At 49.5% G+C, this 26,823-nt stretch overlaps 1 protein-coding gene and 1 long non-coding RNA gene across 3 annotated transcripts in view; one reads left to right on the top strand and one right to left on the bottom strand.

The window, feature by feature from the left end:
* RCC2 (regulator of chromosome condensation 2) overlaps positions 1 to 21,398 on the bottom strand; it is a 32,395-nt gene extending 10,997 nt beyond the window's left edge. The window contains exons 1-11 of one of the 2 annotated variants that reach the window (XM_037828376.1): positions 21,219 to 21,398; positions 20,496 to 20,576; positions 19,756 to 19,889; positions 19,458 to 19,611; positions 18,125 to 18,414; positions 12,200 to 12,293; positions 8,518 to 8,661; positions 5,847 to 5,978; positions 5,378 to 5,466; positions 3,850 to 3,964; positions 289 to 455 (exon numbers count right to left, since the gene is read on the bottom strand). In XM_037828376.1, the coding sequence (XP_037684304.1) occupies positions 289 to 455; positions 3,850 to 3,964; positions 5,378 to 5,466; positions 5,847 to 5,978; positions 8,518 to 8,661; positions 12,200 to 12,293; positions 18,125 to 18,406 (1,023 nt within the window). In that variant the 5' untranslated portion in view covers positions 18,407 to 18,414; positions 19,458 to 19,611; positions 19,756 to 19,889; positions 20,496 to 20,576; positions 21,219 to 21,398. Of the gene's footprint in view, positions 1 to 288; positions 456 to 3,849; positions 3,965 to 5,377; positions 5,467 to 5,846; positions 5,979 to 8,517; positions 8,662 to 12,199; positions 12,294 to 18,124; positions 18,415 to 19,457; positions 19,649 to 19,755; positions 19,890 to 20,495; positions 20,577 to 21,218 lie in introns of those variants that run through there. The other variant, XM_037828377.1, reaches the window with a different exon arrangement.
* LOC119527877 lies at positions 19,761 to 24,458 on the top strand. The gene is made up of 2 exons (XR_005215495.1): positions 19,761 to 20,097; positions 20,825 to 24,458. It is a non-coding gene; the product is annotated as an uncharacterized LOC119527877 (long non-coding RNA).
* The last annotated feature ends 2,365 nt before the right edge of the window (positions 24,459 to 26,823 follow it).

Genomic DNA, 26,823 nt, shown 5'->3' with positions numbered 1-26,823 from the left:
GCAACACCAAAATGTCTTCACTTCTAGATGTGTTTGTACTAGACGTCACGGACAGAGCTGCTAACGGATGTGCTAAGGGAACTGTGAACTATGCCACGTGGCCACGGTGGCCCACTTAAGGGTCCGAAGCCCTCTGAGGAAGGCAGGAGGTCCAGGACACTGCACAGACACTTCCTGGCCAAAGCCAAAACATGAGGACGCTAGTGCATAAGTAACACCACACCCTCTACACCGGTGTGACAACTCTCAAGAAGCAAGATGAAAATCTCAGAAAAACTCAAGCCTTACCGTGTGATTGGCACCACAGGCCACATCTCGCACAACCACATTTGGGACTGGCAAAATCTGTCCATCTTTTGTCTTCTCGATGAAGATGGCCACTCGCCGGGGGACCAGCTCGCAATCATACTCTATCCTCTGTGCCCGTGCGATGAACTTCCCGTCGGAGTTGTGTCCTGCGGTGACCATAGAGCTGGCAGTCAGAGGCAGCGGCATGCAGCCCGAGAGATGCAGGGGTGAGCTTGGTTGCTGCAGAGGGTGGGCTCGCAGACCCCAGATTCTGGAGCAGGCAGAGAGCATCTGTCTCTGTCTGGTCAGTCTGGGCGTCACTAGGATACTTTTGTCAATGAAGGCAATATTCTTCAAACTGAGACCCAACACAAGTAGTGGGTCATGAAATCCATTTTGTGGGCTGAGACTAGTATTTTTAAAAAATGAATGCAATATCAAATGGAGTTGAGAGGTCACTCTGGTGGACATTCTTATGCACTGTATAGGTAATGCCTCTTAGGTTTTAATGTATTGGAATAGCTAAAGTAAATACCTGAAACTACCAAACTCCAACCCAGTAGTCTGGACTTCTGAAGACAATTGTACAATAATGTAGATTACAAGAGGTGACAGTGTGATTGTGAAAACCTTGTGGATCACATTCCCTTTATCTAGTGTATGGATGGATGAGTAGAAAAATGGGGACAAAAACTAAATGAAAAATAGGGTGGGATGGGGGGGATGGTTTGGGTGTTCTTTTTTACTTTTATTTTTTATTCTTATTCTTTCTGATGTAAGGAAAATGTTCAGAAATAGATTGTGGTGATGAATGCATAACTATATGATCGTACTGTGAACAGTTGATTGTATACCATGGATGACTGTATGGTATATGAATATATTTCAATAAAACGGAATTTAATTTAAAAAAGAAAAAAAAAAAAGAATGCAATAGAATTAAAATCCCAAAAGATACTGTACACAAGGGCATTAATTTCGAAAATTCTTTGTGTGTATGCACCTACTTTCAGCTTTCAGATTGGGTTGCAATATAAAATTTATTTCTTAATGTTGTCTGCAGTCAAAAGTTTGGAAGCTACAGATCCAAAAGAATGGCCTACAAAGCAAGGTTTGTGCCCTGTTTGGGGGGGGTGGTGGTGGTGGTGTTCAAGATGCCCCTAGAAGGGTCAAGAACGGACAGGAAAACTTAACATAAAATTCCAGACTTCCATTTTCGTGCATCACATGCGCCTAGGCATGTCATTACGGGTTGCTAAAACCTGGTATCTGTATACTATAATTGGCACAATCCAAGAGTTTCCTAGGACACCAACTCAGCACACTACTAAAACAAGGAGCCAGGTACAGTGCAGGCCTAAAAACACACCAGAAACTGTGCCACTATCTGTAGTTTCAAACTGCTACCGTTCTGCTTTCTAACTATCTTGGTTAGTTAACAGCAACGTTATCCTATCATGGTTTGTGTAGTTTGTAAATCAGCCGCACAGTATGCTTGTCTGTCAATGTTGTGTTATTTAGATCTCTTGAAATCACAATCAAAACAAGCAGAATAGAATTACAGGGTTTGTTTACACAGTGCTGTTTTCTAACATTCTTGTCAATCAATTCACATTAGGATGCCAGTTCTCCCCTGTTGCCATAGTCTTCCCCTGTAACCTGCCCATCAACTTAAGTCCCAGGGGCATGGGTAAGGGATCGCCCACCTTTTCAAGGCTTTGATAAACTTAAGGACACCACAGCAAAGCACATGCACTTCAGGACGTGGAAGGTGGTGTCAAGCACAAAAAAAAGTATTTTAAAATACTATTTTCTGGACAAAGATTCAGTAAAGCGGTCAAGAAATATATTGAGACCCTTCTCAGTGATAAGGAAGGCCTGGGTACTGAGCCAGACAGACAAGGCCAAGAAAGCAAGAGTGTTTGGGAACTGTTCTTTTCCTTTGACATCCTTTTAAAGGAGCTGTGCACATCTGCTTTTCCCCCAAAGTCCAGGGCAGCAATTCCTCTAGGAAATTTGGAACAAGGAGGATTCCCTGCTCCTCTAGAGAGGGAACCAGCTTGTTAAAATACACAGTCGAATGACACATTCGCATTGTTACCTTGTGTGACCCAGTAAATGCACTGAACTAGATAGGGGGAGAGAGGGGGCATGAGCTGGAAATAAACTTCCAAGTCACAGCTATGTTCTCATTCTAAAAGGATCTCTCTGGAATTAGACAGTGTGATTAAAAAACGTCTTAAAGTAGGCTGGCAAGTCAATGACTGATTCCATAGAGATAAACCAAACTACCTTTAAAAAACGAGTCTGAACTGAACAAATGAGAATGCGTATAAAGTAGTTAAATAGTGACTAGTACACCCAGTAGCTGCTCAGTAAATGTTAGCTATTATTATTACTATGAGATCATTTCATTTTTCCTGAAGGAAAATCACTATGCTATGATCAGCTGCTTGTTAGATCTAGGGAAGCAAAAGGCAGCAGGGGAGCTACATGCGGTCCAGGAAGTAGAACAGCAACGCACTTCCGGTGTTTTGCTCAGGGCTGGGTACAATGCGAGCACCTGTGGCCATGGAAACAGCTTCTCCAACAGTCTCTGACAACTCCCTGGCAACCAACCAACACCAAGTGTGCACGTAAGGGGCTGTTCTTACTTATTGGCTTCTGATTTGAAGTATATTTAGTTTCACAAAGTCACTGTTCCCTAATGTCTGAGGCCAGTGAGACGCTCCTCACTCTATTTATACACTTTTCCATCTGCTTGCTTTTAATGACGTCAAGACCCAGCAACCCAGAAACTGGGGGCTGCTGCTACCTGGCAAGTGGATGCAGCTACGGAACCAGCAGAGGGCGCCCACTCCTCACCTCCTACTCGGCAAGCCTGCGAGTAAGGGGCTGGGGTGGTGGGAGGAGGCACAAAGAGGGAAAGAACATTTCAGCGTCAGATGGGAAAAGAAAATGGAGACCTCGCAAATTTAGGATGCAAGGCACTTCCCACTTACTGAGAATTGGTTTCTGAGTTTTGGTTTTTCTTTTTCCCTACCCAATGGGATATAAGTAAATACGTTTTTGGATGTGTATATCCTGTTGGATGAAAAATGGGAAGGAATCCCTGTCACTTTTATAAATAGTGGTTCCTCATGTATGTACCTGAATTGATGAACAAGGCCAGGGTTTTCAGAACATCCTTCATCTTGTGTCATTTTCTCACTTTTGAATAAAGGCAAATCTTTAATGTGTAACTGAATGAACATAGTTTTTGTTTTTTTCACATCTTTTGAAATCCTTATATATAAATGAATTCACAAATCAGGGGAAAAAAAAATCCTTTGTCAGACTTCAGTCCTGACTTTTCACTGAGGCAAGCCATTGTAATTTTCTACAACCCCGTGAGTTATAACAAGCTGTTCCACTAAATGTGAGATCCACTTAATGGATAAAGGCCATTATCCCAGATCAATTACCCACATTTCTAACATGTGTGTGCAAGCCTCACACTGACTTCTGATTGTAAATACACAGCTAGATTACAGAGCTTTAAAAAAATATATACTTCCTTACCCAGCTGACCATATTCAGGGCACCCAAAGGAATAGAGGTTTCCTTTGCAGTCCATTATCATACTGAATTCAGCCCCACAGGCCACTTTGGTAATTGGTTGGCCGTTGTACATTATCTGGAAAGACAAAGACAGCAGACTTTATGATTTTTTTTTTTTTTAAAGATTGATGAAGTCTCTACTCTGCAGGTTGTGTGAAACAATTACTAGGTTACAAAGGAAATTTAAGGGATTCAACAATTCTTAAGGCAAAAAACTGAGGGCATTTTTATAATATAAAGCTTAGAAAATACATAAAGAAACACCCTCTGGATCCCCATCTTCCCAGTACAGAGCAGACTGCAAAGACAAAAAAATCGGGTCCCATCTCTTTTGCCCACAGAATGCCCAGCGTCATCCCTCCCATATTACGGGTGCCCATCAACACCGAATCCACTGCCTGGCTGTGGGCACGAGGGTGAGATAAAATAGATACTAATGGACACTAGACTGTGAACCTCACTCTAATTTCACTGTCACCCCCAACTTGTAAAAGCTTTTCTTTTTTCTTTTAAAGTGTTATTGCTGACCAATGAAATTAACTTTTTCAGTCTCTTCACTGAAACTGTGAACTAGAACTAGAATGGTTCAAAAATAGGAAGATAGAAGGATGACAGCAAAGGCCCTGAGTAAATGAATTTGGAAACAAATGTAAAGAAGTACTTAGAGCACTTGTTATTGCAAACTAATCAATTTGGGAAAGTTCCCAAATCAATTAATCAATTTGGGAAAGCCCTTGGGAGAGAACCTAAGGACATGAAATAACAGCATTGCTGGAAGTTCCCAACAAAGAGCAGAGCCTGTTTGTGTGAACCACAGGCCACGTCCACCAATGCTTGCTCACGCTGGAATATTCCACGTTAGAGCAAAAGGCGGAGAAAAAAACACAAACACTTCAAAGAGCCTCTGAACCACAAATAAGCTTGGCCACTCACTGTCTTATATCTTTTTAAAACCAAGAAACAAAAGAACCTCCCTTCATTTTCTAAACCACTAATTAGACACTTGGCATTCTGCTGCCTTATATTAGGTCATTTCTTAGGTATAAATCTCACCTCTTAATCGTAAGTTTCTTGGGAACAAGTGACTTCCTAACTCCTATTTGTGTTCTGAACACCCGGCATACGACTTTATGCAAGGTCAAGACTCAAAGTATTTGCAGATAAAGACAAATCACATCCATCTCTAAAGTTTTTTCACTTTCTCTGGAAAGTAGAGACTTGTGCAGACTTAAAACAAGGGCCTCTCTGATAGATTTTTCCGTTTGGAAAGAAAAATCGATTTCAGGAAGTTCTGCAGCTGTGATGACAAACTGAACCTGCTCCGAAGACTACAGCACGTGAACTACACTCAGTGCATGTGGAGTCTCTTTACAAGAAGACGATCAACTCAAAGGGTGGAGACAACACACAGCCCCATTTCAGAAAATCAAACTCAAAACCAAAGAGAAACAAGGTCGCCAAGCCCGAGCTGGAGTGGCAAGTCACCCACCTGTGCAGGGCTGGGCACCGCGTCTGTCTGATTCCCGAGGCCCAGCTGCCCCATCTTGTTCTCTCCAAATGCCAACACGGAGCCTGTTTCTGGGAGGAAAAAGCAACATTAAAAAAGGGGAAATAATGCTGAATGTTTTGAACTAGATTTGGAATCTAAGGCACCGAAAAAAGAACACAGCTCATTAGCCAAGAAGAATGAAAGTGAGACAGTGTGTTCCAAAAGGTGGCAGAGCAGATACTTCAGAGCAAAACCATTTCACACCAGAAACAGCACACAGAGAAGGCAGCTCCTGGGCTCAGAATCTGAGAGAGGCTCCCTGGGCCTGAGGTGGACGCTCTCAACGCCCTCAAAAGCCACCACCTGATTCTCGGGGACATCATTCTATCCTGACTCCACCTCCCCCACCTACAAAAGGGGCAACATTTGGCCTCTTGCCTAATTTGGACAACACCACACACCTCCTTACCTGTCAAGGCCAGAGTGTGGTTCCGCCCACACGCTGCAGACACAATCACCTCGTGGCTGAGACCCTCGATGAGTCTGGGGGCTTCAACTCTCTTGGTATCACCATGTCCCAGCTGCCCCTTCTCATTTCGACCTGCAGATCATGAGCAAAATAAAGTGGGAAGGAGAGCAGGTGGCAGAGCAGCTTCAGAGGGGAGGTACAAATACTCTCCAAAGGGGACAAATCTGTGTCTCCTAGCAAGTGCCCTGCAAACCCAAAAGCAGAGATCTCGGTGACAGAAACGTGTGACTTCTCAATGGCCAGCCTTTCAGGTCTGCCCGTGTGTGTGTGTGTGTGTGTGGGGGGGTGACCAAGGTAGGAGGCACAGCACTGTTCCCAGGGGCCATCCCCACAGCGGCCCCCCAGCAGCTGCGCCTCCTTCATCTTCTCTGACCCTCTTTCTCATGGGTTAGTGACTGGGACCCACCCGTGTGCACTTTCCATATTTCTAGGTGACCAAGGCTGACTGAAAAAATGCCTGGCTGGGCCTGGAGGCCCCACACCCACAGGAGAGCTCACAGGAACACACGGTGCTTCCCACGTCCCCTGGTGTCTGAGGTAACAAGCCCTCAGTCCCTTCCATCTGAGACGGATTTTAAGACAGTAACCATTTTTGACACGTGCCTCATAAGACTTTAATTACCTCAGTGCTCTGGGCATCCACCGTGGGCTTTTCTCTTCCTTCTATCTGCCCCGCCAAGGAGCTCACAGAAGGGCACCAGCCCTGCCTCCTACAGACTAACCTTCCCAGGACCCTTAGCCGCAGGCCACACGTACAGACCCACCCTGAACAAAAGCCCCCTGGAGCTGTGTGGAGTGGCAGAAGTGCCCCATTTGTGGACACAGGTGGAAGGCCCGAGGAAACTACTCCCTGCCCTGGAGCCCACAGCAGTGCACAGGCCTTCAGGAAGATCTCACCGGTTCCAAAACAAGACAAGGTAAACTGGGGCAGCCAAAGGGAGGGCTAGAAACCCTTAAAGCTTACCCAGTTTTCAACAAAGGCTACGAAAGTTCCAAAACAAACTCAATGGGCAACTCAAAAATTCTTCAGCTAGAAGAACCACACTAGTAACCTAACACTCTAGGAGACTTCTAGGGATTTTACAGGGCCCAAAAGGATTTGCAACCTTCCCCACCTTTAGACCATGACAAATATCGAGAGCAGAACCACAAAGGTGAGCAGCAGTCAACTTGGAGAACACTTGAGGAGTTAGGAAACAGCCTATTGCTACACGAAGAATTGCTAACAGGAAAACCGTCCTCAGACACCCTCCCTCCTGCAGCACTGATGCTTACAGATAGTGAAAAAGACACCCTTCCTTCCAGAGGAACAGGGGCTTGGACAATCCCACTGGCACGGCACCTCCTGCAGCAGCACCTTCTGCCCATGAGGAGCCTCTCTGCTCTGGGGCAGGTTGGATGCTTGGCCTTTTTGCCCACAGGGTCAGCACACAGGACAATTTTAGAATCACCATGTAAGTGAAAGTTAGTAAAGAGATGAGAAGACGTTTTAAGTTTGGGACCTCTTGACACCAAATGCTGGACCCTGTTGGAAGACTAAGTAGGGGTGCCTTGGGGAGGGCACACCCCTCTATGCCAACTGGGAAGGAACTAAAATTGCGGTATGTCGGCGTGTCATCAAGAGACTATAAAGTATAAATTTGGGGACAAACTTGTTAGCTTTTTTCCAAAAGATTTATAAAATTAGCAAAGTGCAGGGTAGACAACAGATGTTAATATATTTGGACTTTGGTACAGCAGCTCATAAAATTGCAAAAAAAAAAAAAAACAGACCAAAATAAAAATGCAGTCATATGGACTAAAAGCTAGCCAAAGGAACAGAAACAAAGGGTGGGGACAAATGTCAATGGAGCCAGCTGGAAGAAGGGTCCAGAAGCCACCAGAAGGGCTTGGGAAAGAATTGGGCCTTAGTCAGTATCTGTATGAATGATCTGGAAGAGGAAACAGGTAGTGCTAGGAAGGCCTCCACAGAGGACAGCGGATGGCAGGGATGCTAACTATCCCAAGTATCCAGGCAAGGATAAACAGTAGAAGGGAAAGCAAACCAACTTCAAAAAACTAAACTATCTGGAGAAATACAATAAGAAATAGACAGAACAGGCAATGAGCTATAAAACCTGCAAACCCATGAACCTCAGAAAGACATAAAGAGGATTACATGGTGATGACAAAGATGCAAGAAGAGCTCATGATACCAAGTGGCTAGTGTGAGAGCTGGTGGCATTTAAGGTGACAAGAACAGAGAGGTCTTATGTCACATGCTGTGCTGTGAAGCAACATGGGGGCAGCCTATTGGAGGACAGCATACCTAAGACACGGATTCAATTTTAGGCACTTCCATCACTCAGAATGTTCAGGAAAAGGTTGCAGGAAGAGGACTCAAAGAATTAAGAGAGCTACATACAGGCGAAAATGTCAGGAAGTTGGAGCGAGATGACTGATTCGGACGGCACAGAAGAATGTCGCTGGGAATCAGGAAAATATAACACGTAGCTTCAGATAAAGGAGCCTGAGAGAAGGCGCAAGTCTCTGCCAGCCAACCAGAGGAAGGACTCTGTGGGGGACGGCTCTGCTGCCTACTAACTGGGCTCCAGCCAGGGCATGTACTTACCCCAGCTCCACAGTTTCCCTTCCGTAGTGATGAGGAGACTGTGGGCAGCACATGAACCTGAAACCACCGTCCGCACCCGGACCCCCGACAGGCACCCATATCTGTGGGGTCCCCACAAGTTCTGACCGAGATTGCGGTAAGCAGCTGCAAAGAGAACAAGAATGCACATCAAACACCCAAGGAGCAGTAGGTTGGCAAGAAGTACCCCAAAAAGCAGTCACTAGCCAGAAAGGGCCTCCTCTCCTACAGCACAACAGGTGCTCCTCGGGGTGTCAAATCAGCCTGAAGTTGGGAGGCTGGGTGAGGAGAAAGCCTGCACCTCCACTCTCCGTGATACCTCTTAGGGGCCAGAGAACAAACTGCCTCCAGGAGCTGGCTCAGGCCTGGCCTCCGTGGCCATCTGTCCCCTGATGCGGCTCCATCTCCATCCCTTGGCCCAGAGCCCTGGTGAGCCTCAGACCCATGGGCATTCCCACGTGCAGGTGCCCAGGAACGCATCCCAAACCATCCAAGGGCAGGGTGCTCTCCCTCCTGCAGCCCCATCAGGGTGGGTGGTCGACCCTTCAAGCAGGGGCCTGCCAGGAAAACCTGACCTCCTTCATCCCGTAATTTTCAGCTCCTCCTCTCTCCCCACCACCGCCAGGGCTTTCCTGGGGCTCCCCTCATCTCTCTTGCACCTCGAGAGTCCCCACCTGGACCAGAACGGTCTTTCCAAGCTGTGACTGAGTAGCCCTATCCTTGACCTTGAGTGGGTCACCCTGCTGACGCCTATGCCCCCCACCCCACCCCACATTTCCTCCCTTCTCAGGCATCCTACCATGCTGCAGGCCATTTCATGGCCCCAGGCCTTTGCCCATGCACCTGAGTCCCCCAGAATTCGTTCCCTGCCTCTAATTTGTTCTTTGAAGTTAGTGTAAGCACCCCCCTCTCTGGGACGCCTTCCCTGCCCAATCTGACTTAGAAATCTCCCCTCTTTATCCACTGCATGCCCCTACCCCAGCACCCCTTGTATCCTGACATGGCACTTCCCCTCCTCTACACATCTGCCCTTCCAGTTTATAAAAAGCAACCCAAGGGCCAGGGCCGTGGCTCCCTTTTGGCCCAGTGGCCCCCAATGCCTGGCATAGATACAGAGTAAGCACCCGGAACCCTACGAGGAACTGTGAGGGGAGGAAGCAGCGGTCATTTGCCTCCTGTAATATCCCTACACATCCCCCTGTGAGTGGATGGGACATGGCCATGATTGGTATGTTTTGTTTAACATTTTCAATGTGGGGCTCTCCAGCACAAAAATACATGTTTCCAGTTCTGCGGTGGTGGTTTTGGAACGCTAGCAGCTGCCAAATTGTGTCAGACTGATCAGGTGCAAGAACGGATTAAAAAGCTACAATTTCTCTATCAATAATTACTTGGCTCAACAAAAAACTATCTGTAAAACTGTTCAACATAAATGCCCACCAGCAGCGGAGGCCCTACAACACCTTCTTAGCCGCAAAGGGCCATTTGCAGGAAAGAAAGGCCTCCCCCTGCTGCCCTGACAGGACTCCCAATCACAAACCTCCAACAGCGTCACACCTGAGCTTCTCCCCTTCAGCTGTTTCTCCACTACTACAGAAAAAATCAACCATTTCCAGAAGGAAAGAGCAAACCAAAAATGACTGCCTTCAGAGATGATGTTAAAATTCTTTCAGGGAAACTAAGTTCTGTGTCCGCCAGCCTGGCTGATACGTGGCGTTCTCAGTTATCATGAGTGGAAGCAGGGCCCAGCACCAGGGACGCCAGGGGACACTTGGGAGGTGAAGGGGCCCAAGATGACCCAGCTCACAGTGGGGGATGGATGCTCACTGATCTGCCAAACATCTTTCTCTGCAGCTGCTCCGTCACCTGTCCAAAATGCAATTGGCTTATGAGAGGATTGGGAACTTTCCCGACTGCCCCGGAACCCTGCTGGGGTGGCTCCAAGTCAAACACACTGTCCAGCAGCAGCCCTGGTGCCATGGCCTCCAGATGCCTGGGGCCTGCTCCTCACAGGCAGATGCCACGGGAACCAGTGTGTGGTGTCTCCCTTGGCAAGGCCCACAGCTGCTGCTTTTCCATGAGCCACAGCAGTATCCGTCCAGGCTCAGACGGACTCTCCCAGCCTTGGCTGGCGGAAGGCTCACGCCAAGGGTGGGGAAAGACTGGCGTGCAAGGGGGAAGTCACTGTTCCCTTCTTGTGTGGCAGCTGTGGGAACATTTCCTCCTCCTCCTCCCTTCCCTTTAGGACTGGGGCAAAGTCGTGGAGGGCCTCAAGTTATTTAAAAAAGTTCCTAAGTTATGAAGTAATAATAAAACTTGATTCAGAGGGAGAAAAATCAGGGAAGCAAAGGTGGAATTGGGAGAAGACAAAAAAGGCCTTCTTGAAATGAGCCTATCAGGGCAAAAATCCTTCAACCAGAGCCTGAGAATCTGTTTTTAACTCCAGCTGGCTTCCCCACCTTGTCTACTCAGAGAGGCCATGGGGAGGCTGAGCTGATGGTGTGGTCAGCCTGGGTGAGGCTGGGTCTGGCTGTCACCCTGAGCAACTCCACTTCATCCCACATCCCACGTCTGCAAGAGGCAATGAGGTAAACTGAGAGGAGGGGCTTCAACAACCAAGGTTCTGCAACTTGCTTCCTTCTGGAAATTCACCTTCCCCTCTGGGCCTGAGTGTCTTTAATCCTCTCAGGAGCAGCTCTGAAAAATGACGCAACGTGCACAGGGCTAGCAAAGAGGCCACCCCACACAAGGACTTACGTCATCCCAGACCGGGAGGTGTCCCTGAGCCGCCTCTGGCCCTTATGGCTTAGTCCTGAAGACATTCCCCACAGGGAGAGCGTCTACCTGTGGCTCAGACCCACTTCTAACTCTGCTGGCAAAACTCCTGTTTTCACAGACTAAGATGATCTTCACTGTCCCTGCTTTGAGGCGCTAGGGAGTGTCAGCATGCAAATATTTGTTCACTGGGCAAGGCAATGTTGGAAAGCACTTTGGGAATCTTTCCAAATGGAATCGAGAGGCCATAAAGTCATAAAGCATGGCAACATGCCAGTCTTTCTTCTCTCCAATGGACCTGTATTCTCCTGAGGAAAGGCAGCAATTTTCTAAAAGCGGTTAGGGACAGAAAGTTACTTCTCAAGACCACTCTGCTGCCCCCTCTCCACAACCTGTTACTTGCTCTGTCAAACCAATTCCTACAATTTGGCAGCTTGCAAAGAAATGAGCTCTAGGTGGGCTATTCTGAAATGTCTAATGCTAGGACATTTTAGCATCATCTTGCAGAACCAGCCTCTAGTTTTAATGAAAATAAGTGACATGAGAAGGAAGATTAAAAAGGTGTCAGTGAGCAGGAGGCTGCCTATTTGAAGTTTCTACTCATCCCTCTTCTGTTTATTCTAAATGGGATTGGTTTTTTAAATGCAGAATTGTGAAGTGAGGCTCCCACCAGGCCAGGGTTCAAGTCCAGCTCCACCCTACAGTGGCCACGTGGCCTAGGGCAAGTCACTGGAACCCCCTGTCCCCCATTCTCCTTTTTTAAATGAAGAGAATACCTACCTGGGGGTAGACCCCAGAACTACATGGACCCTAAAAATAAAGCACCCAGTGCATAAGAAGCACTCAATAAACAGTAGCTGCTTATGTTTTTAAAAATGGTTTCTCATACCTTGTTGTTTAGGCACTTCTTTTCGACCAATCAAGTCCCAGTTGGTTGCCCCAAATATCAAAAGCTGTCCTTTGCACTTAGACCCTTCAAGTTTCTACAGAGACAGAGAGGAAAAAAGAAATAGCTTATAATGCCGCTTCTAGCTTTCCAATGTCAGCAGGCAAACAAAAGAAAAATATTTCATTGTTAGCCCTGTCACCTGGCAGCTCCATGCAGGGGACAGAGGATTCCACGCAATCCCCACGCTTGCATGTGCGTATGCAATCCCAAACCTGCCCAGCCGCTCATTTGCTACGCCCAGGGTTCCTTTCCATCCTTTGATAGTTCTTTAAAACATCTTTTGCAAAACACTAAAATAGAAGCCAAATTGCATTCCCTCCCTCCGCTCTGCAGACTGACTTCCACGGGTAGCTGCTGAGTAGTCTGCCGTGTCACATAGAGTGTGTGAAAGCCAGCCCAGCCTCAGGGCCTGGCCAGCATCTCCCCACCCCGGGCACAGCATTCCACACATGATTTCAGGCCTTGGGAGCCCCACAGCCTTTCTGCATAGTAATCACTCCACAGTCAGCTTTCCCATCATGCCTCCATTCCCTGCCCACGGTGACAAGCACGTTTCCATGGGATCAGGAGGAAAAACATTAAGAGCCAGAGATCTGAGTTCAATTTCTACACTGGAGAGAGGGACGAAGAGGGAGAACAGGGCTTCGGTGGAGTGGGAGATCAGATACAGGAGGCCTGAGATGGGCTCCTTTCTGCTGCTGGCCCCAGAGCAGGTGGGGATCAATGGCAAGTGAAAGGAGGGGACTCCCCAGGGCCAGCTGTACAAGTGAGAGGCTGGGGTCCCCAGCCAGCGTATTCTAATTCTCATCCTGCCTTAGTCTCTCAACGTGCTAAGTTATAAGGGCTACAGACGTCAGACAGTCAGGGTGAACAGGTGGCATTCAAAAAGGCGACCAACCAATTCTGGAATGTACCTGTTATAACAGTCTCAGCCTTTCGCTTTCTTTTCTTATATGTCCAAATACATTTTTTTTAAAAAAAAAAGTAAATTGCTAGCCAAAGATTCAATTCTCAGTTCTGCACTGGCAAGGGAAGCATTAAAACTTTCCTTTCCGTTTGCATCCTTTTCAACATCATCATCCTCCAACATTAAAAGGAACTATTCTTGGAAGGCTTAAGGCAAAAAGGAAACTTGCAGCTCCAGATTCAATCAGCCTAACCTCTTCAGGGCAACTGCCCTGGCTTAGGACGTCCAGACAATGCAGCTCATGTGTTTTTAAGATGAACACAGTTTCACCATGGATGACTTCCATTTCCCACAGAACTCACAGTCCAACCCTCTTCCAGGCCTCCCCCACGGTAGAGCTGTCACGCGTCCCTGCCCTGCCATGTTTACGTGGCAGGAGAAGACTGCTCATCTACCAGAACACATCCCACAGTCGCCAGGAAAGGGGGAAACTTAACGGCACAGGAATGGCGAACGGCTGCTCCACATTTCAATTATTTAGAGACTGACCTGAATCAGAGAGTGTCCAACCCCCTTAGCACCCACAGACTCAGATTACTTGAATGGGAGCCTAGTTTCCTCTGGTTATCTCCCCTTCTTTGTCCAGCTGGCGGGCCTGGCTGGGATGCCTTATGAGGCTATGGAGAAGATGTGAAGAAGAGCAGGCAGTGGGCTCTGTGGACTTGCCCAAGGAAGGAGAGGCCCCTGGGTCTCTGCCATGGAACCAACTGGCTCTCCAGCCCTCCGCATGTCCGTGGGGTGGGGCGAGGGGGGCGGCAGACTAGGGGAGTGAATGAAGGCACTGTGGGGCAAGCTGCCAAGCCAGAGCCAAGGTAGGGCAAGAGAGCTGGAGGCAGCTCTCCCAGGCAGCACCCTGATCCCTCCTGGGCAGGCAGACGCACTGTGGAGACGGTTAAACCACTCAACACCGACGTGTTCACTACGGGGCAAACGTCACCACTGCCACTGCTGGCCTTGGCTGGACCCGTGGCTACATCCAAAGACCAAGCACCCCAGGGAGAGGCTTGGGCTTCCTCCAGCCTGCAAGAACGTGCTCCAACCTCCCTGGGCACAAGGGGGCTTTCCCGAAGGTTTCCTCTGTGACACAGAGATATCAGCATTGGCATGAGTGGTCGAGGGTTGGTTTGTACCACCCATCAAGCCAGCTAAAGATGTGTGCAAAAACCCAGGCTTTTTGACAAAAGGTGTCAAGGAAAGCCTTGGTACCCACCAAGAAGCAACCAGTGACCTGATGCCCAGGAAGTGCTAACCACCATCTAACTAAGGTTGTTGTCATGGGCCTTAGTTCCTTCAATTTTAGATGGCAATAACTGACTATATTTCATAGGGATTTTCTACACAATTATTTGCTACAATTATGTCTTACAAGGAATGGAACTCTTAACACCCCTTAAATCATAGCCAATGTCAGCTCTTCATTCCGGACCTGAAACGTCGTATCACGTGGAAGAGCCCCGGATGCCTGCCTGGCTCCCTCCACAGGAATTTCTGGTGAGTGGATGTTGGGGCTGGAAGAGCCAGAAGGTTATATGACCCTCCAATGCTTAATCAAGCTTCCAATGATGGGACAAGAGATTGTTTTTTCTGGATGAACTCAAGTGTCTGCAAAATTGCTTGCATCTAAAGGCTATGTAGTGGAAAAGCTTGAAAACATTCCGCCCAACAAGATGAAGTGCATTTCATTTCATCTTGCTGCCTCCCAACAACCTGGGCTGAGATGTAACAGCAATGGCAGAAAAATGCACTGAGCTGCTTCTATCAACAAAATGGGCTTTCTGGTCCAAACCGATTTTTGAATTATTGCCCAAGTGCAAGGAGCATGTTTATGAGGCTGAGAATCAACCTTTTACCAGACATCCATTTAGAAGCTGCTGCCCTCTGAGGAGGAAACCTGCTCAGAGAAATGCAGGCAGCAACAAATTCCCTGACAGGCTATCAACTCAACAGGCTTCAGGCTCACTTTTCACAACTAGATTTGTTTGGTCCTTCCAGACTAGACAGATGTGTCTCAGGGTCCAAGAAACCTTGGCAACCCAAGACAGGAAAAATGACAAAGACCTGGACAATTTTTAACTTGTGGCACTCACCTGTTTTCTAAGATTCAGCCAAGGCTGCTAGCTCTACTCTTCCTACCGGGGCACAGGCTCACAGCGAACTCAGGCTCAGTCAATCCGAGAAAACCGTAAAATGCCCAGCTGACCCACCTAGACAGAAACCTTGGGTCCTTGGAGGGAACATTTTCTGAGACTGAAGTCTTAAGAATGTTCTAAAAAACGTCACAGCTTTTACTCCAGGCAGCTTTCTCCCTCAACATTAAAGTCTCCGGCTCCTCTTTCACAAGCCCAACATCTGCAGCTTTGAGTTCACTGAAGGCAATGGGGTGGTTTTAGACAACTCTTGGCAGCTGCTCTCCCACAAACCTCCATCAAGCAGCCCTGAACAGAACAGCATTGAGGCTTGCAAAATTCTGGGTAAAAAGGCTCTTTCTGAAGCAAGCTAGGGATTACTGAGGGCCTGTGGCAGCAGACAGGACCCCCAGGCACTGTTCAAAAGGGGGAGACCCTGAGCTTCCCTTGGAGACCCAGGAACCTGGGGGCCAGGGATACCCAGCAGGAGGCCAAGCCAGGACAAGGGTCAGTGGCTTGCCTGGACCTGGGGAAAGGCAATGGGGCTGCTCGGGCCCAGAATGACTGAACCCAAACTCTATAAATGCTAAAGAAAAACTCAAAACCAGGGATGCACTTTCCTCAAGGCATTTAAGAGCATCATTTGTCAAACCTTGAGTCTCCTTGATGCAAGCCTCCAGCTGTGCAATTCCCTAGGATGCTATGTTGACCGGCCCAAAACAAAGTGCTTACCGAGCCCTCTTCCTAAGTGTGCACACATACACACCAGAAACTTAAAAGACATAAATTCAATTAAAACATAAAATAAGTATAAATTGCGTGGACTGTGTCTATTCATGCCAAAAGCAATGGAATCTCCCAGCAAGGCTAACAGAAGGTCCACTTCCGTCAGAGCTACAGGCTTATTAATGCAATGCTGGTGGAGGAAGAGGCCAGGGGGCTGCAGAGCCTCTGTCCAAGTTCTTGGGTGAATCTCAGCATGGGGATGAGGATCTTCCTACCCAACAAACTCATATCCTAACAGCAAATCTTGCTTGTGGAAACTCACTCAGAACACAGGAGAGCCCCCCTGGTCTGTTTTCTCCTAACACACTGTGAATGGGGGCAAATGTCTAGACTTTTGCATGGCAGATCTGACTTGCCAAAAGAAACAGTTCCTGAGTTCCAGTTTCTCCATACTCTGGCCATTTCCCAGGCACGTGCCTGGTCCACAACCCTAGCAACACCATATGGCATGACAGCAAGATGATGTCTGACTCTCCTCCACTTCCCTCTGGCTCCATCCAACCTGGGTTGCCCTTCCACTGGGAAGGCTGATACGAAGCACTTTCACACATATAATTTGCAAAGGCATGAAAGGATGCCATCAGAAAGCCTGAGCCATTTGGAAATCCAATTCCATATGATCTTGGACAAGGCCCTCAAGCTCTCTGTGCCCCAGTTTCCTCCTCTAAAGTGGATATAGAAAATCTATTATTTTAAAGCATTTAATATTGTCTGGGCTCCTCTAGGGGAGAAAACTCTGGTACTGTTAACCCTTAAACACCCTTGCTGTGTGGAGACTTACAGGGAAAGCTCTCCATACTGTCAGAATCTAGAACCCAAATGGAAGTTCTTACTTTTATCAGATTAGGGATTATCAGAAAATCTGTTGCAAGCTTTAACTGTTCTCCAAAAACATGTCCCACACTAAACCTGAAAAAAGTTCTGGGGCGAGGGGGAGTGGCACAGACCCCAGCTTAAGAACTCCAGCTCTGCAGGTAGGGTTTTGCAGGAACTCAGGTTAAATACGTCACGACCTCAATTAAGATTTGAAGGCCCACCTCTAAATCCAACTCTAAATAGCACACCCAGGCCCATTCAGACCGTGCGAGAGATGCATCACTAAGGGGGTAACGGGCTCTCAAGAAAGCCCACGCCAAGCACCGGCACCCCCAGGCCCGAAGCAGCAAACAAAGCCCCAACACCTCTCAGCCGGGGGGCTTCCCCGATCTCCGAGAAAAGGGCTCTCTCGAGCATGCGCTCTCGCACCCCGCCCCGGCGCCGGCGGCCCCCGCCTTTCCAGCGGCGCGAGACGGCGCAGGGCCGCACGGGGCATGCGCGGCGGCGGTCAGGCCCCGCCTCCCCGGGGCGCCGGAGCCGAGGCGGCGGGAACCTCAAAGCCCGGGCGCAAACGGCCGCTCCCCGTAGAGCGCCGACGGCCCCCTCCCCCGCGGCGCCGGGGCAGGCCGGCGGAGGACTGGAGGCCGCCGAGGGCTGGCGGCGCCGCTCGCCGCTCCTCGCGCCCGTCCGACCCCTCCTCGAACCGGAGGGAACTTAGCAAAGTCCCCTTTGCCGGGGCGAGGAGGGGGAGGGGGGAGAAGGAAGGAGTCGGCTCGGAGCGGCGCCGGGGGCGGGGCCATGACCCCCCAGCGCGGGCGACGCGCGGGCTCCGGCCGCCCCTCCCCCGCCGCGGGGAGCCCGAGGCACGCGCCCCAACCGCCAACGGCTCGCGCGCGGGCGGGCGGCGGGGTCCGGATAGGCCGCGGCCCGCGCCCGCCCCCGGCCCGAGCCCTTTTGTTGTGCGGCAGCGGCAAAGATGATTCAGCCCGCGGCCTGCGCCGGTCCGGCTGTCCAGAGAGAGCGCGAGGCCGCCCCCGGCCCAGAGCCGCGCAGCGCCGCCCCGCCGTCCCCTCAGCCCTCCGGAGCACCCCCCTCCCTCCGTCCCTCCGGAGAGGCGACCCCCCGCGCGGCGGGAAAGTGCTACCCCCGGCCCCGGGCGGCCGCACTCACGACGCGCTCCTTGGTGTGCTCGGGCTCGGTGATGATCACGGCCGCGCCGCCCGCCTTGCCCGCCGCCGGCCGAGCCGCGCGCTTGCCCCCGCCGGGGGCCCCGTCGAGCTCCAGGCCGTCCTCGTCTCCGCTGCTGCCGCCGCCGCTGCTGCTACTGCAGCGTTCGGGCCGCTCGCGCTTCCTGCCGGCCGGGCCGCCGCGCTTCCTGGGCCCTGCGCGGGCCGTGCCGTTGCCCGAGCTCGGCTCCTCCCAGGCCGCCGCCGCCACCTTCTTCCTGGGCATCGTCGCGGCTGGAGGGAGACACGGGGCAGCGGCGCACAATGGACGGGTTATAAACTGCGCGGGGGGGAGGGGAGCGGAGACGAGCCACCCGGCCTCCACTTCCTCCCTTGCCCTCCCCAAAGCGGCGGCCGCGGGGTGGGCGGAGAGGGGGCGAGTTGGGAGAGGAAATCGCGCCCCTCCCTCGGCCCCGGCCCGGCTCCTCCGGGGAATCCCGCACGGGAGCCAAGATCCCAAATTGCAGTCCGCGTAGAGGAAAAAAAAAATGGAGACCCCCGGCCCGTGCTCAAGTTACATCGCATCACAATTGCAACCGGGTCCCCAAAAAAGTAAAGGGAAAGAAAAGGGAGCCCCCGATTCCCTAAATTTAATTAAAGGATGCTTCGGGACACTTTAGGGAAACCCTTTGGGCCCCTCGGATTGTAAAGGAGGTCCTACCTCTCCCCGGACACCCCACCTGCTGCTTCTGTCTCGGCGCCCCCGTCCCCGAGCCCACTCAGTGAAATGCAGTTCTCTCCGATCCCCCTACCCCTGCTGACCCGAGCTGTCTATTCGACCCAGCCCGGGGATTCCGACCTCCGGTTATAATTAGCCGAGTTCTTTGGGGTGCGCCGCCTCCGGCCAGAAGGGGTGGAAGAGCCCCGAATAAAGCCGGCCCCCAGCCCCAAAAATCTGCTCGCGCAGACACGAAAAATAAAAACTTTAATGATGCCCAAATCTCTCTCCTCGAACGTGCGGCCCGGCCTGATCTCCCCGATCCAGGCTGCAAAGTAGCCCCGCTCCGTTGCTAGTTTCCCCCGAGCGTCCGTTCGCTTTCGCCTTTTTTTTTTTTTTTTATTGATTTTGAACAATGGGATCTCTGTCTGTCTCCGATTAAACCACGTGGATCCGCCTTCCATCCCCTTTTTATTCATTCAATCCCCCAACCCCCCTTCACCAGGTTCCCCCACCACCACCTTTTCTCCTTAAAAAAAAAAAAAGGCCTGGGGAATAAAAAAAGAAAAAAACTTTTCCGGAGCCCGCAAAATGACTGCTGTCGATTTTTAGTCCTTACCTGGTTGAAGTGATGAGAAACCGGAGAGAAAAAGGAAGAGTAGCAACTAGAAAGACGAACCCGAGGGCTATTTTTTTTTTTCCGGCCCAGACGAGGGCTCCTGCCCACTCACCAGATACACTTAAAATGTAAATACGAGCTTCCAGAACAAATGCTACAACACAAAACAGAAACACATGTGCGGCGAGGCGGCAAGCGAGCGCGCGGCGGGGCGGACGGCGCGGAGCCCGGGGCGCGCGCGCCCCCTGCCGGCCGGCGGACCCCGCGCCGCCCCCGCCCGCCCGGCGGCCCCGCTCACCCGAGCCTGCGCCAGGCGCCGGCCGCCCCGCCGCGGGGCTCCGCTCTCCCCTGTCCTGCGCGTTTCTCCGGCGTCGCCGCGCGCCTGGGGGCCTCTCCGCAGCGTGTCCTGCGCGTCAGAGGATTCTTTGGGGCCTAAGAGAATGTTAGGTTGTTTTTCCCAGGCACGTGTGGACAGGTCACCTGAGGACACTCGTTGGAATATGGTTACTTTTGCTCACGCCTCAGCCAACAAGGGACGAGCCCCTCCTTGAGAGATTGGAATGAAAGATGAATACAGTATGGGTAATTTTCTCCAGTGCAAAAAGAAGCTGTGTTTTATTTGCCTGTGGATGTATCCCCAGTAAGTAGCAAGGCTCTGGTACATGGTACAGTTACATAATGGTTCACTATATTAGTGAATTCACTAGTCATTAATTTGGGGGGGGGGGGCATGGATGCACTGGAAGCTAGTTCTAGCTAAGGTTTTTTGATTTTTGACATATTTACTGAGATCCCGATGCGTGCAAGACACATAGTGCTAGGGGGATTCCAGGCTGACAGAACAAGGTTTCTACTGCTCTAGTGGAATGCACTGTCTAACGGGAAAAACAGAAATTAAACAAGTATTTACAAATGTGATAAGCGTTACAAAATGATACCTCTGTAGGAACATTATGGCAAGGGAATTCAGACTAGTCCAGGGTCAGGGAAGGCCGGCCTGAGGGAAATTAAGCTAAGAGATAAAAAGACAAGACTCACCAGCTGAAAAGGAGGAGGATTCCAGTGGAGCTTGAGGGAACAGTACACACAAAACTCGGGGATCTTGAGAGACGATGCCTCCTGGGAGGAAAAATGTCCAGTGGGACTGGAGTAAGAAGAGCAAGGTTTCTAGAGAAAAGGTAGGCAGGGGCTAGCTAACAGAGAACCAGGAAGCCATGTTCAGGATTAATTTTGTTAGATCTCCTTGACTTATGGGGGGTGGGGATGGGGGAGGTTTGCTTTCTTTCTATAGTTCTCCCCTCCTATGGTACATCCCAGTATCACTTGGTCTCCTACCAAAGCTTTTCACCTGCTTCCTTTTTTCATAGGTGTGCTGCCCAAGGAAATTCCTTCTTAAGCAACTTCCTGAAGATGGAAAGAGTTCTAGGGTTTTTGCAATTCATTCATTCATTAATCATTATGGCAAGAAGCAGGACAGAGGAGGCAGCGAATATCTAAGCGATTCGATCAAAGCCAAAAGTCTGTGTGTCCAGGGAGGCAACAGCACTTATGCGAAAGAATTTTGGAAATGAGAAATCGACTGGTTAATTTCAAAGATTTTCAGAAAGGTCAAGACAGGGAATAGAAGCACCCTCTGAAAGCCTCTCTTCTTAATAGACCTGCATTTAAAAAGATTTAGGTTATTAAACTTTGATGCTTTGACATAAAACATAAGTAGAACCCACCAGAAAAGAATTTCACCTCAATATGCCATCATCTCACCTTCCGGAAATGGTGTGCCGATGCTTGTCAGGCCACAGTGGTTGGCTGGGTGTTTATCCTCCAGACACCCTGTGTGGCCAATTAGGAACAGTACTGACAGTAAGCGCCTTCAGATTTCAGCCAGCATAAAAGACACAGGCGTCAGAAACACTGATGCAATGAAGCGCTAATATCGGATTGCATCATATGATCCTAGGTGTGGTGCTCCTGAAACTGGTTTTTCTTGAGGCCATGCCGCAGAGAAAAGAGAAAAGCACCTTATGTATAATACCCAGGAACTGGCCCTACTCGTCAGATGACAAAAGTAATTGTGCGAGGACATGCCTCAGTTCCGCACCACTATTCTCCTGGGGAAAGCCAGTGTGACTTTCCCTGCCAAAATGGGTATGCTGCAGAAATTCATCAGTTTAGGTGTGTTGTGCTGAGTGAGGCTTATGTAACAAGGGCAACAGCGAGGCACCTACCCAGGCAAGCTGGAAGGGAGGACACTTCTCCAAAACGGGCCAGTAATTTTCTCTCACTTTAATTGAGGAAATTCTTTGGGAGCACAACAGCTCGGTGCAAAGCCTAGAGAGGGGAAGGGAAAGAAAGTGGCTGAGATTTCTTCAGCACTTACTGGAAGCCTAAGGCTGCCCCGAGCACTTCACATGCAGGACTGACTTGTGGGCATGTGGGCTCCAGCTGCCAGCCTGCCATGGCGGGGCAGGCTGTCTGGTCTTGGTGGTTTTGGTAAGATCGTATGTCAAATTCGATTAGGCTGCATGTAAGGCCCCTCTGAGAAGTGTGATTCTATTCAACCTGGCCACAGAATGCTGCACCTCCAGTCAGAAGATTAATTTTCTGGTCCAGTGTGTATAAAAATGAAGCCACTGATCATGGGAAGTTGTTCCTATTGTTGCGTGGGGATGAAATTGGGTCAGAATGGGATGATACATCTGCTGTTTGCACAGCCCTCGGCAGCCACCAGCTACGTGTGCACTTGCAGTGTGGCTAGTCCATATTGAGAGGTTCTGTGAGTGTAAAACACAAACTGGATTTCGAAGACTTAGAGCAGTTAAAAAAAAGAATAAAATATCTCAATTATATTGATTACATGCTGAAATGATAATATTTTGAATATATTGGGATAATCTAGTATTAAAATTAATTTCACCTGTTTCTTTTTACTCTTCATTGTGGCTGCCACAAAAATTAAAATTACAGATGTAAACTTTTGTGGCTCGCCTTCTGTTTCTGTTGGACAGCACTGCCTTTGAAAGTCCAGCTGGAAAGACAGTACTTTGGTCTGGACCTGATGGGCTCCAGTTTCCCCCATAGGTAAAATGGTGAGATGGAACTTAGACTAAATTTCTCTTGAGGTTACTTCAGGGTTTGGTGGTCCCTGATTCTGATAATGGTTGTTGGGGTCAGGGGATATCCATGTTATAGTATTTGGAGAGCTGTTGTCTGGGAGGTGGAGAACTGGTAACACTATTTCTGCCACTAAGTCAAGAAATTTTGGAGTTCAAAGTGTCTTTAAATATTATTGTTAGTCCTTTAAAACTCCAGTCTGTGAGAACCTCTTGGGCCAGGCTTGTTATTTATTCGTCTTTGTTTTTCCAGCAAGTGCCCAAGATGGGCTGCATGTAGTAAGCTGTCAATATATGTTTGTTGACCTAAATAGTTTCCAAAGGAAGAACTGAAGCCCAGAGAGGCTCTGAGATCTCCTAAGGCCACTCAGCTCACTGGTGTGGATCCAGGTCTCTTACAGGCCTCTCAAACCAGTCGTGGAAACCCTTGGTATGGTCCCCAGACCATATCTGTATCCATGGGGGGCTTGCTAGAGACACTGACACTCAGGCCTGGTCCCAGACCTACTGAATCAGATTCTGCATTTTTAACCATATTGCCCAGGTGATTAAAGTCTCAGGAGTGCCGCTCCGAGTCCTACTATCATTTCTTGAGGAAGCCTCATTGTTCATGCTGTGTGGATGCTGTCCATGATATAGGTCCAGGAGGTGAAGGAGACAGGGCAACCAGGACTCACCTAGATGCCATAATGAAGTCTATGAAACAAGGAAATTCAACAAATATTTACTGAGCCTCCACTCTGCCCAGCACTTGGCAGCCAGTGCACCCACAACACTTGACAATTTTGCCCCTGGACAATCCCAGTATTCCTATTGAAATTCGGGCGAGGCCAGAAGAAATTTGAAATGGAAACTGACACACCTTGGGAGTTAAATTCAATTTTTCAAACCCAGGAAAAGCAAGGTGGAAATCAATTTCATCACAGTCTGCATCTTAGTTTCTAACCACCGTCCCTCCTGATTCTGCACGAGTGTTTGCATTCAAGTTGTGTTCCCAAATGGTGATAGAACCACAATTTGTAGAATTGGTTTCTAATCTAATAGCCCTTTGGTCCAACTTCTAAGACTATCCCTCACCCAAACTTGCACAGAAAAGTCATGTTCTGCAGAGATGCCATTTTCCCCTGGTGGTTGGAGCTATGGATATATGGTTTTGAGACTAGAGAAAGAAACAAAGAGACAAACAAATTGCAGGTCTTACAGATGTTCAGCCAGCATCGATTGTGAAATGGAGCCTGCGGCCAGGTGAGTTTCCGATGAGGTCAAGAAACATGAGGGTTTGAACGGACAAGAAGAGCCAAGGCTTTGGGCTCAGCTGTAGTCGTGTCATTTGTCTGGAAGGTTAATGACAAGGCAGGAAGGAGCCTAGTGCAGCCTGTTTAACGTGTCAGGTGCCCTGGTATTCAAGGAGCATTGCATTTCAGGCCACGCCGTGCAAAACCTTTTGAAAAATGAAGAAATCAGTCCAACGGGGAGTCCTGACAGTGCCAGACGTCTGGACTGTCTCCTGGCCGCTGTCACTGTCTCCAGGGTATGGACTGTTCACCTCTCACGTGGGACCACTGGTTCCTTCCCTGCTGCATATTAAAGAGGCAGTGAAAGGGCTTCCTACACTGTAAAGCACCGTTCCCATCTAAAAGACCCTCAGCGACAGTGGATAGTGTGGCTTCAGGTCAACACAGCCTCCTGCCGCATCTCTCCTTCAGCCCTCTCTGGGAAGAGTTGGCAAGGAAGCGGCAGAGCCCACCCTTTGTGCCTCAGTTTCCCTGCTGTGGAATCATTAGTACATCTTTCCAGAGAACCTGTTAGTGAGTCAACAATAGTGATGTTTTATTGTTTACTAAGGTATAATATAAAATAACAATATAAAGATAAAATGTGATAATGTAAAGAATACTGACATAACATTCACATAATTTCCAGTTTATTTTTAAAGGCTAAATTGTACTGTCCTTGACTTTGGAGGCTCCACCCAAGCCTCTCCTGTACCCTAGTCCACTGCCCCCCACCAGCCCTCCCTGGCTGCCCCTCTCCATGCCCTCCCTCATTTCCTTAAATACCCCCTCCTCCTGGGACCCCTTCTGCTTGCCCTTTTTCTTGCTTTCTCTACAGAAGTCTCAGTTCCGAAGCTGGAAACAGAGGGGGCTTCTCTGGAGTGGAAAACACGTGATTTTGTGGGGTTTGCATCTCAAAGCAGGGGCAGCATCTTAAAATACAGCATCTGCTGTGGGCAGCAGTGCTGCTGGGTGTGGAGCCAGAGAGTGCCAGGGCCCGGCTTCTACTCCCAGGGCCATCTTGTTCCTGGGGGGTGGGCCACATGGGCTCGCAGTGCGGGCTGAGCGCCTCCTGTGTGCAGGTCCCACCTCAGACCAGGCGTACCACCCACCACATGGTAGCCTTCGCATGGGTCCCCCAACCACAACCAATGCAGAGGCCTGGGGTCCTTGAGCAGCAGCTCCCAGCCCCCGCTCAGCACCCCTCTGGGCCTGTTGATGTCCCCAAGCTGGGCCTTGGCCATGGAACCCTTGGGAGTTCTGGTCTAGTGGGAAAAAAGACTGACACAGAGAACACAGTTACCAGACGGAACCACGGTGTCCTTTATCCGTTGTTGCATCCGACACATTTTGGTGGAAAGCCTGCTTTCCGCCAGGTGCTGTGGTGAGGGTTCAGCTCCTCAGCCCACCTGTCGGACCCTCAGAGTACACTGGGTGTTGCTTTTGTCTCTGTTTTTCCAAGAGCATCGCACATGGGCTCAATGCACAGCATTGAATGAGTGAGGGGGGCTCATTTGGGGCCCTGAGGGATGTGCATGGGGGGCTGTGGGCCCTAGCTTGGGAGAAGCAGTCTACAGGGGAAATCAGAGAGAGCCATGTTTCTGAACACTCTGTTAGGCATCGCAGCCCACAGCAGAGGTTCCCAAGGATGCACCAGAAAGAGTCACACTCGCAGAGGCTGGAGCGGGTCTTGGCAGAGCAGTGTGAGGTGTTCAGGGCTTCGACAACCCTGGATGGGGCACAGAGGCTGCCTGCACGCCAGCAGCACCCAGTCTCTCCCCAACGCTGACCTGGAAGTCTGCACAGGGGGTGGGGAGTGGGCCCTGCCTGGGACATCCCCAGAGGGCTCAGAGCAGGACAGGGAGACAACTGCAGAGGGCAGGGGGGGGGGCAGGGACTTGGTCCGTGAGGACCTGGGACACTCCCTAAGGACCCCCCAGAATACATAGGGTAACTTTGAAGGGCACCAGAGGTCTCTCAAGAGCAAGTAGGGGCAAGAGGCTGGGCAAGACTATAGTGTAAGAAGTTTTGGAGAGGAAGGCCAAAGGAAAAATAGAATTAGCATCCAGACAAGGAGCCAACTGGGGAGAGGCACAGAGGTGATAAGGGAATTCTGGCAGGGAACATGATTTCTGATACTTTATTGTAAGTGGCCACAGGATGTCAGGGAGCATGGCCCAAATAAAGAAGGTTTGAAGATGTACCCCAAACAAAAGTCCATTCCCCCCATCCTGTGGTTTTACTAGCAACTGGTGAGGGGAAAGGATGGCTCCAAACTTTATTTGTGTGCCAGTTTGAACATACACTAGCTGCTACTTTGGCATGGTGCTTTCTGTGTGGAAGAGTGGTAAGACACTGGCTTCTATATCCAACATGACTGTTATTCTAGGTTTGCAAAAAGAAAAAAAAAAATATTGTTGTACCTATAGGTACTTTCATTGGTCCTAGCCAGAGTTGTGTGTGGCTTCAGAACACTCACTGTGGAAACATCAGCTTCCAAAGTCTATCCGTGCAGTAAAATGTCTACAAGCTCAAAGTGATTTTACTAGTTATGTCCCTTTTATTTATCATTATAATAACAGTGATAGCATTGGGAAGGAGCATCATAACTTGTATTTGCTTTGAGCAGCAGAAAGAGCAATAGAATGGAGGACAGGAGATCTGAGTTCCCATTTCTGTGCCACTAACAAGTTCATCCATTCATTCCACTATTTATGGAGCCCCTGCTCTGCCAGGCACTGTACTAGATGCTGATCTGAATAAGGAAAGGTGCAAGCCATGGGAAGATCTGGGGGAAACTTCTAGATATATACCCAAAAGAATTGAAAGCAGGGACTTGAACAGATTCTTTTACACCAATGTTCATAGCAGCATTATTCACAATAGCCAAAAGGTGGAAGTGACCCACATGTCCATCAACAGACGAATGGGTAAACAAACCTGGTATACATGTGCAATGGAAGAGTATCCAGCTGTAACAAG

Source organism: Choloepus didactylus, chromosome 2 (genome assembly GCF_015220235.1).
Source record: "Choloepus didactylus isolate mChoDid1 chromosome 2, mChoDid1.pri, whole genome shotgun sequence".
NCBI classification, from domain to species: domain Eukaryota; kingdom Metazoa; phylum Chordata; class Mammalia; order Pilosa; family Megalonychidae; genus Choloepus; species Choloepus didactylus.
This window is presented reverse-complemented; position numbering and strand designations above follow the sequence as displayed.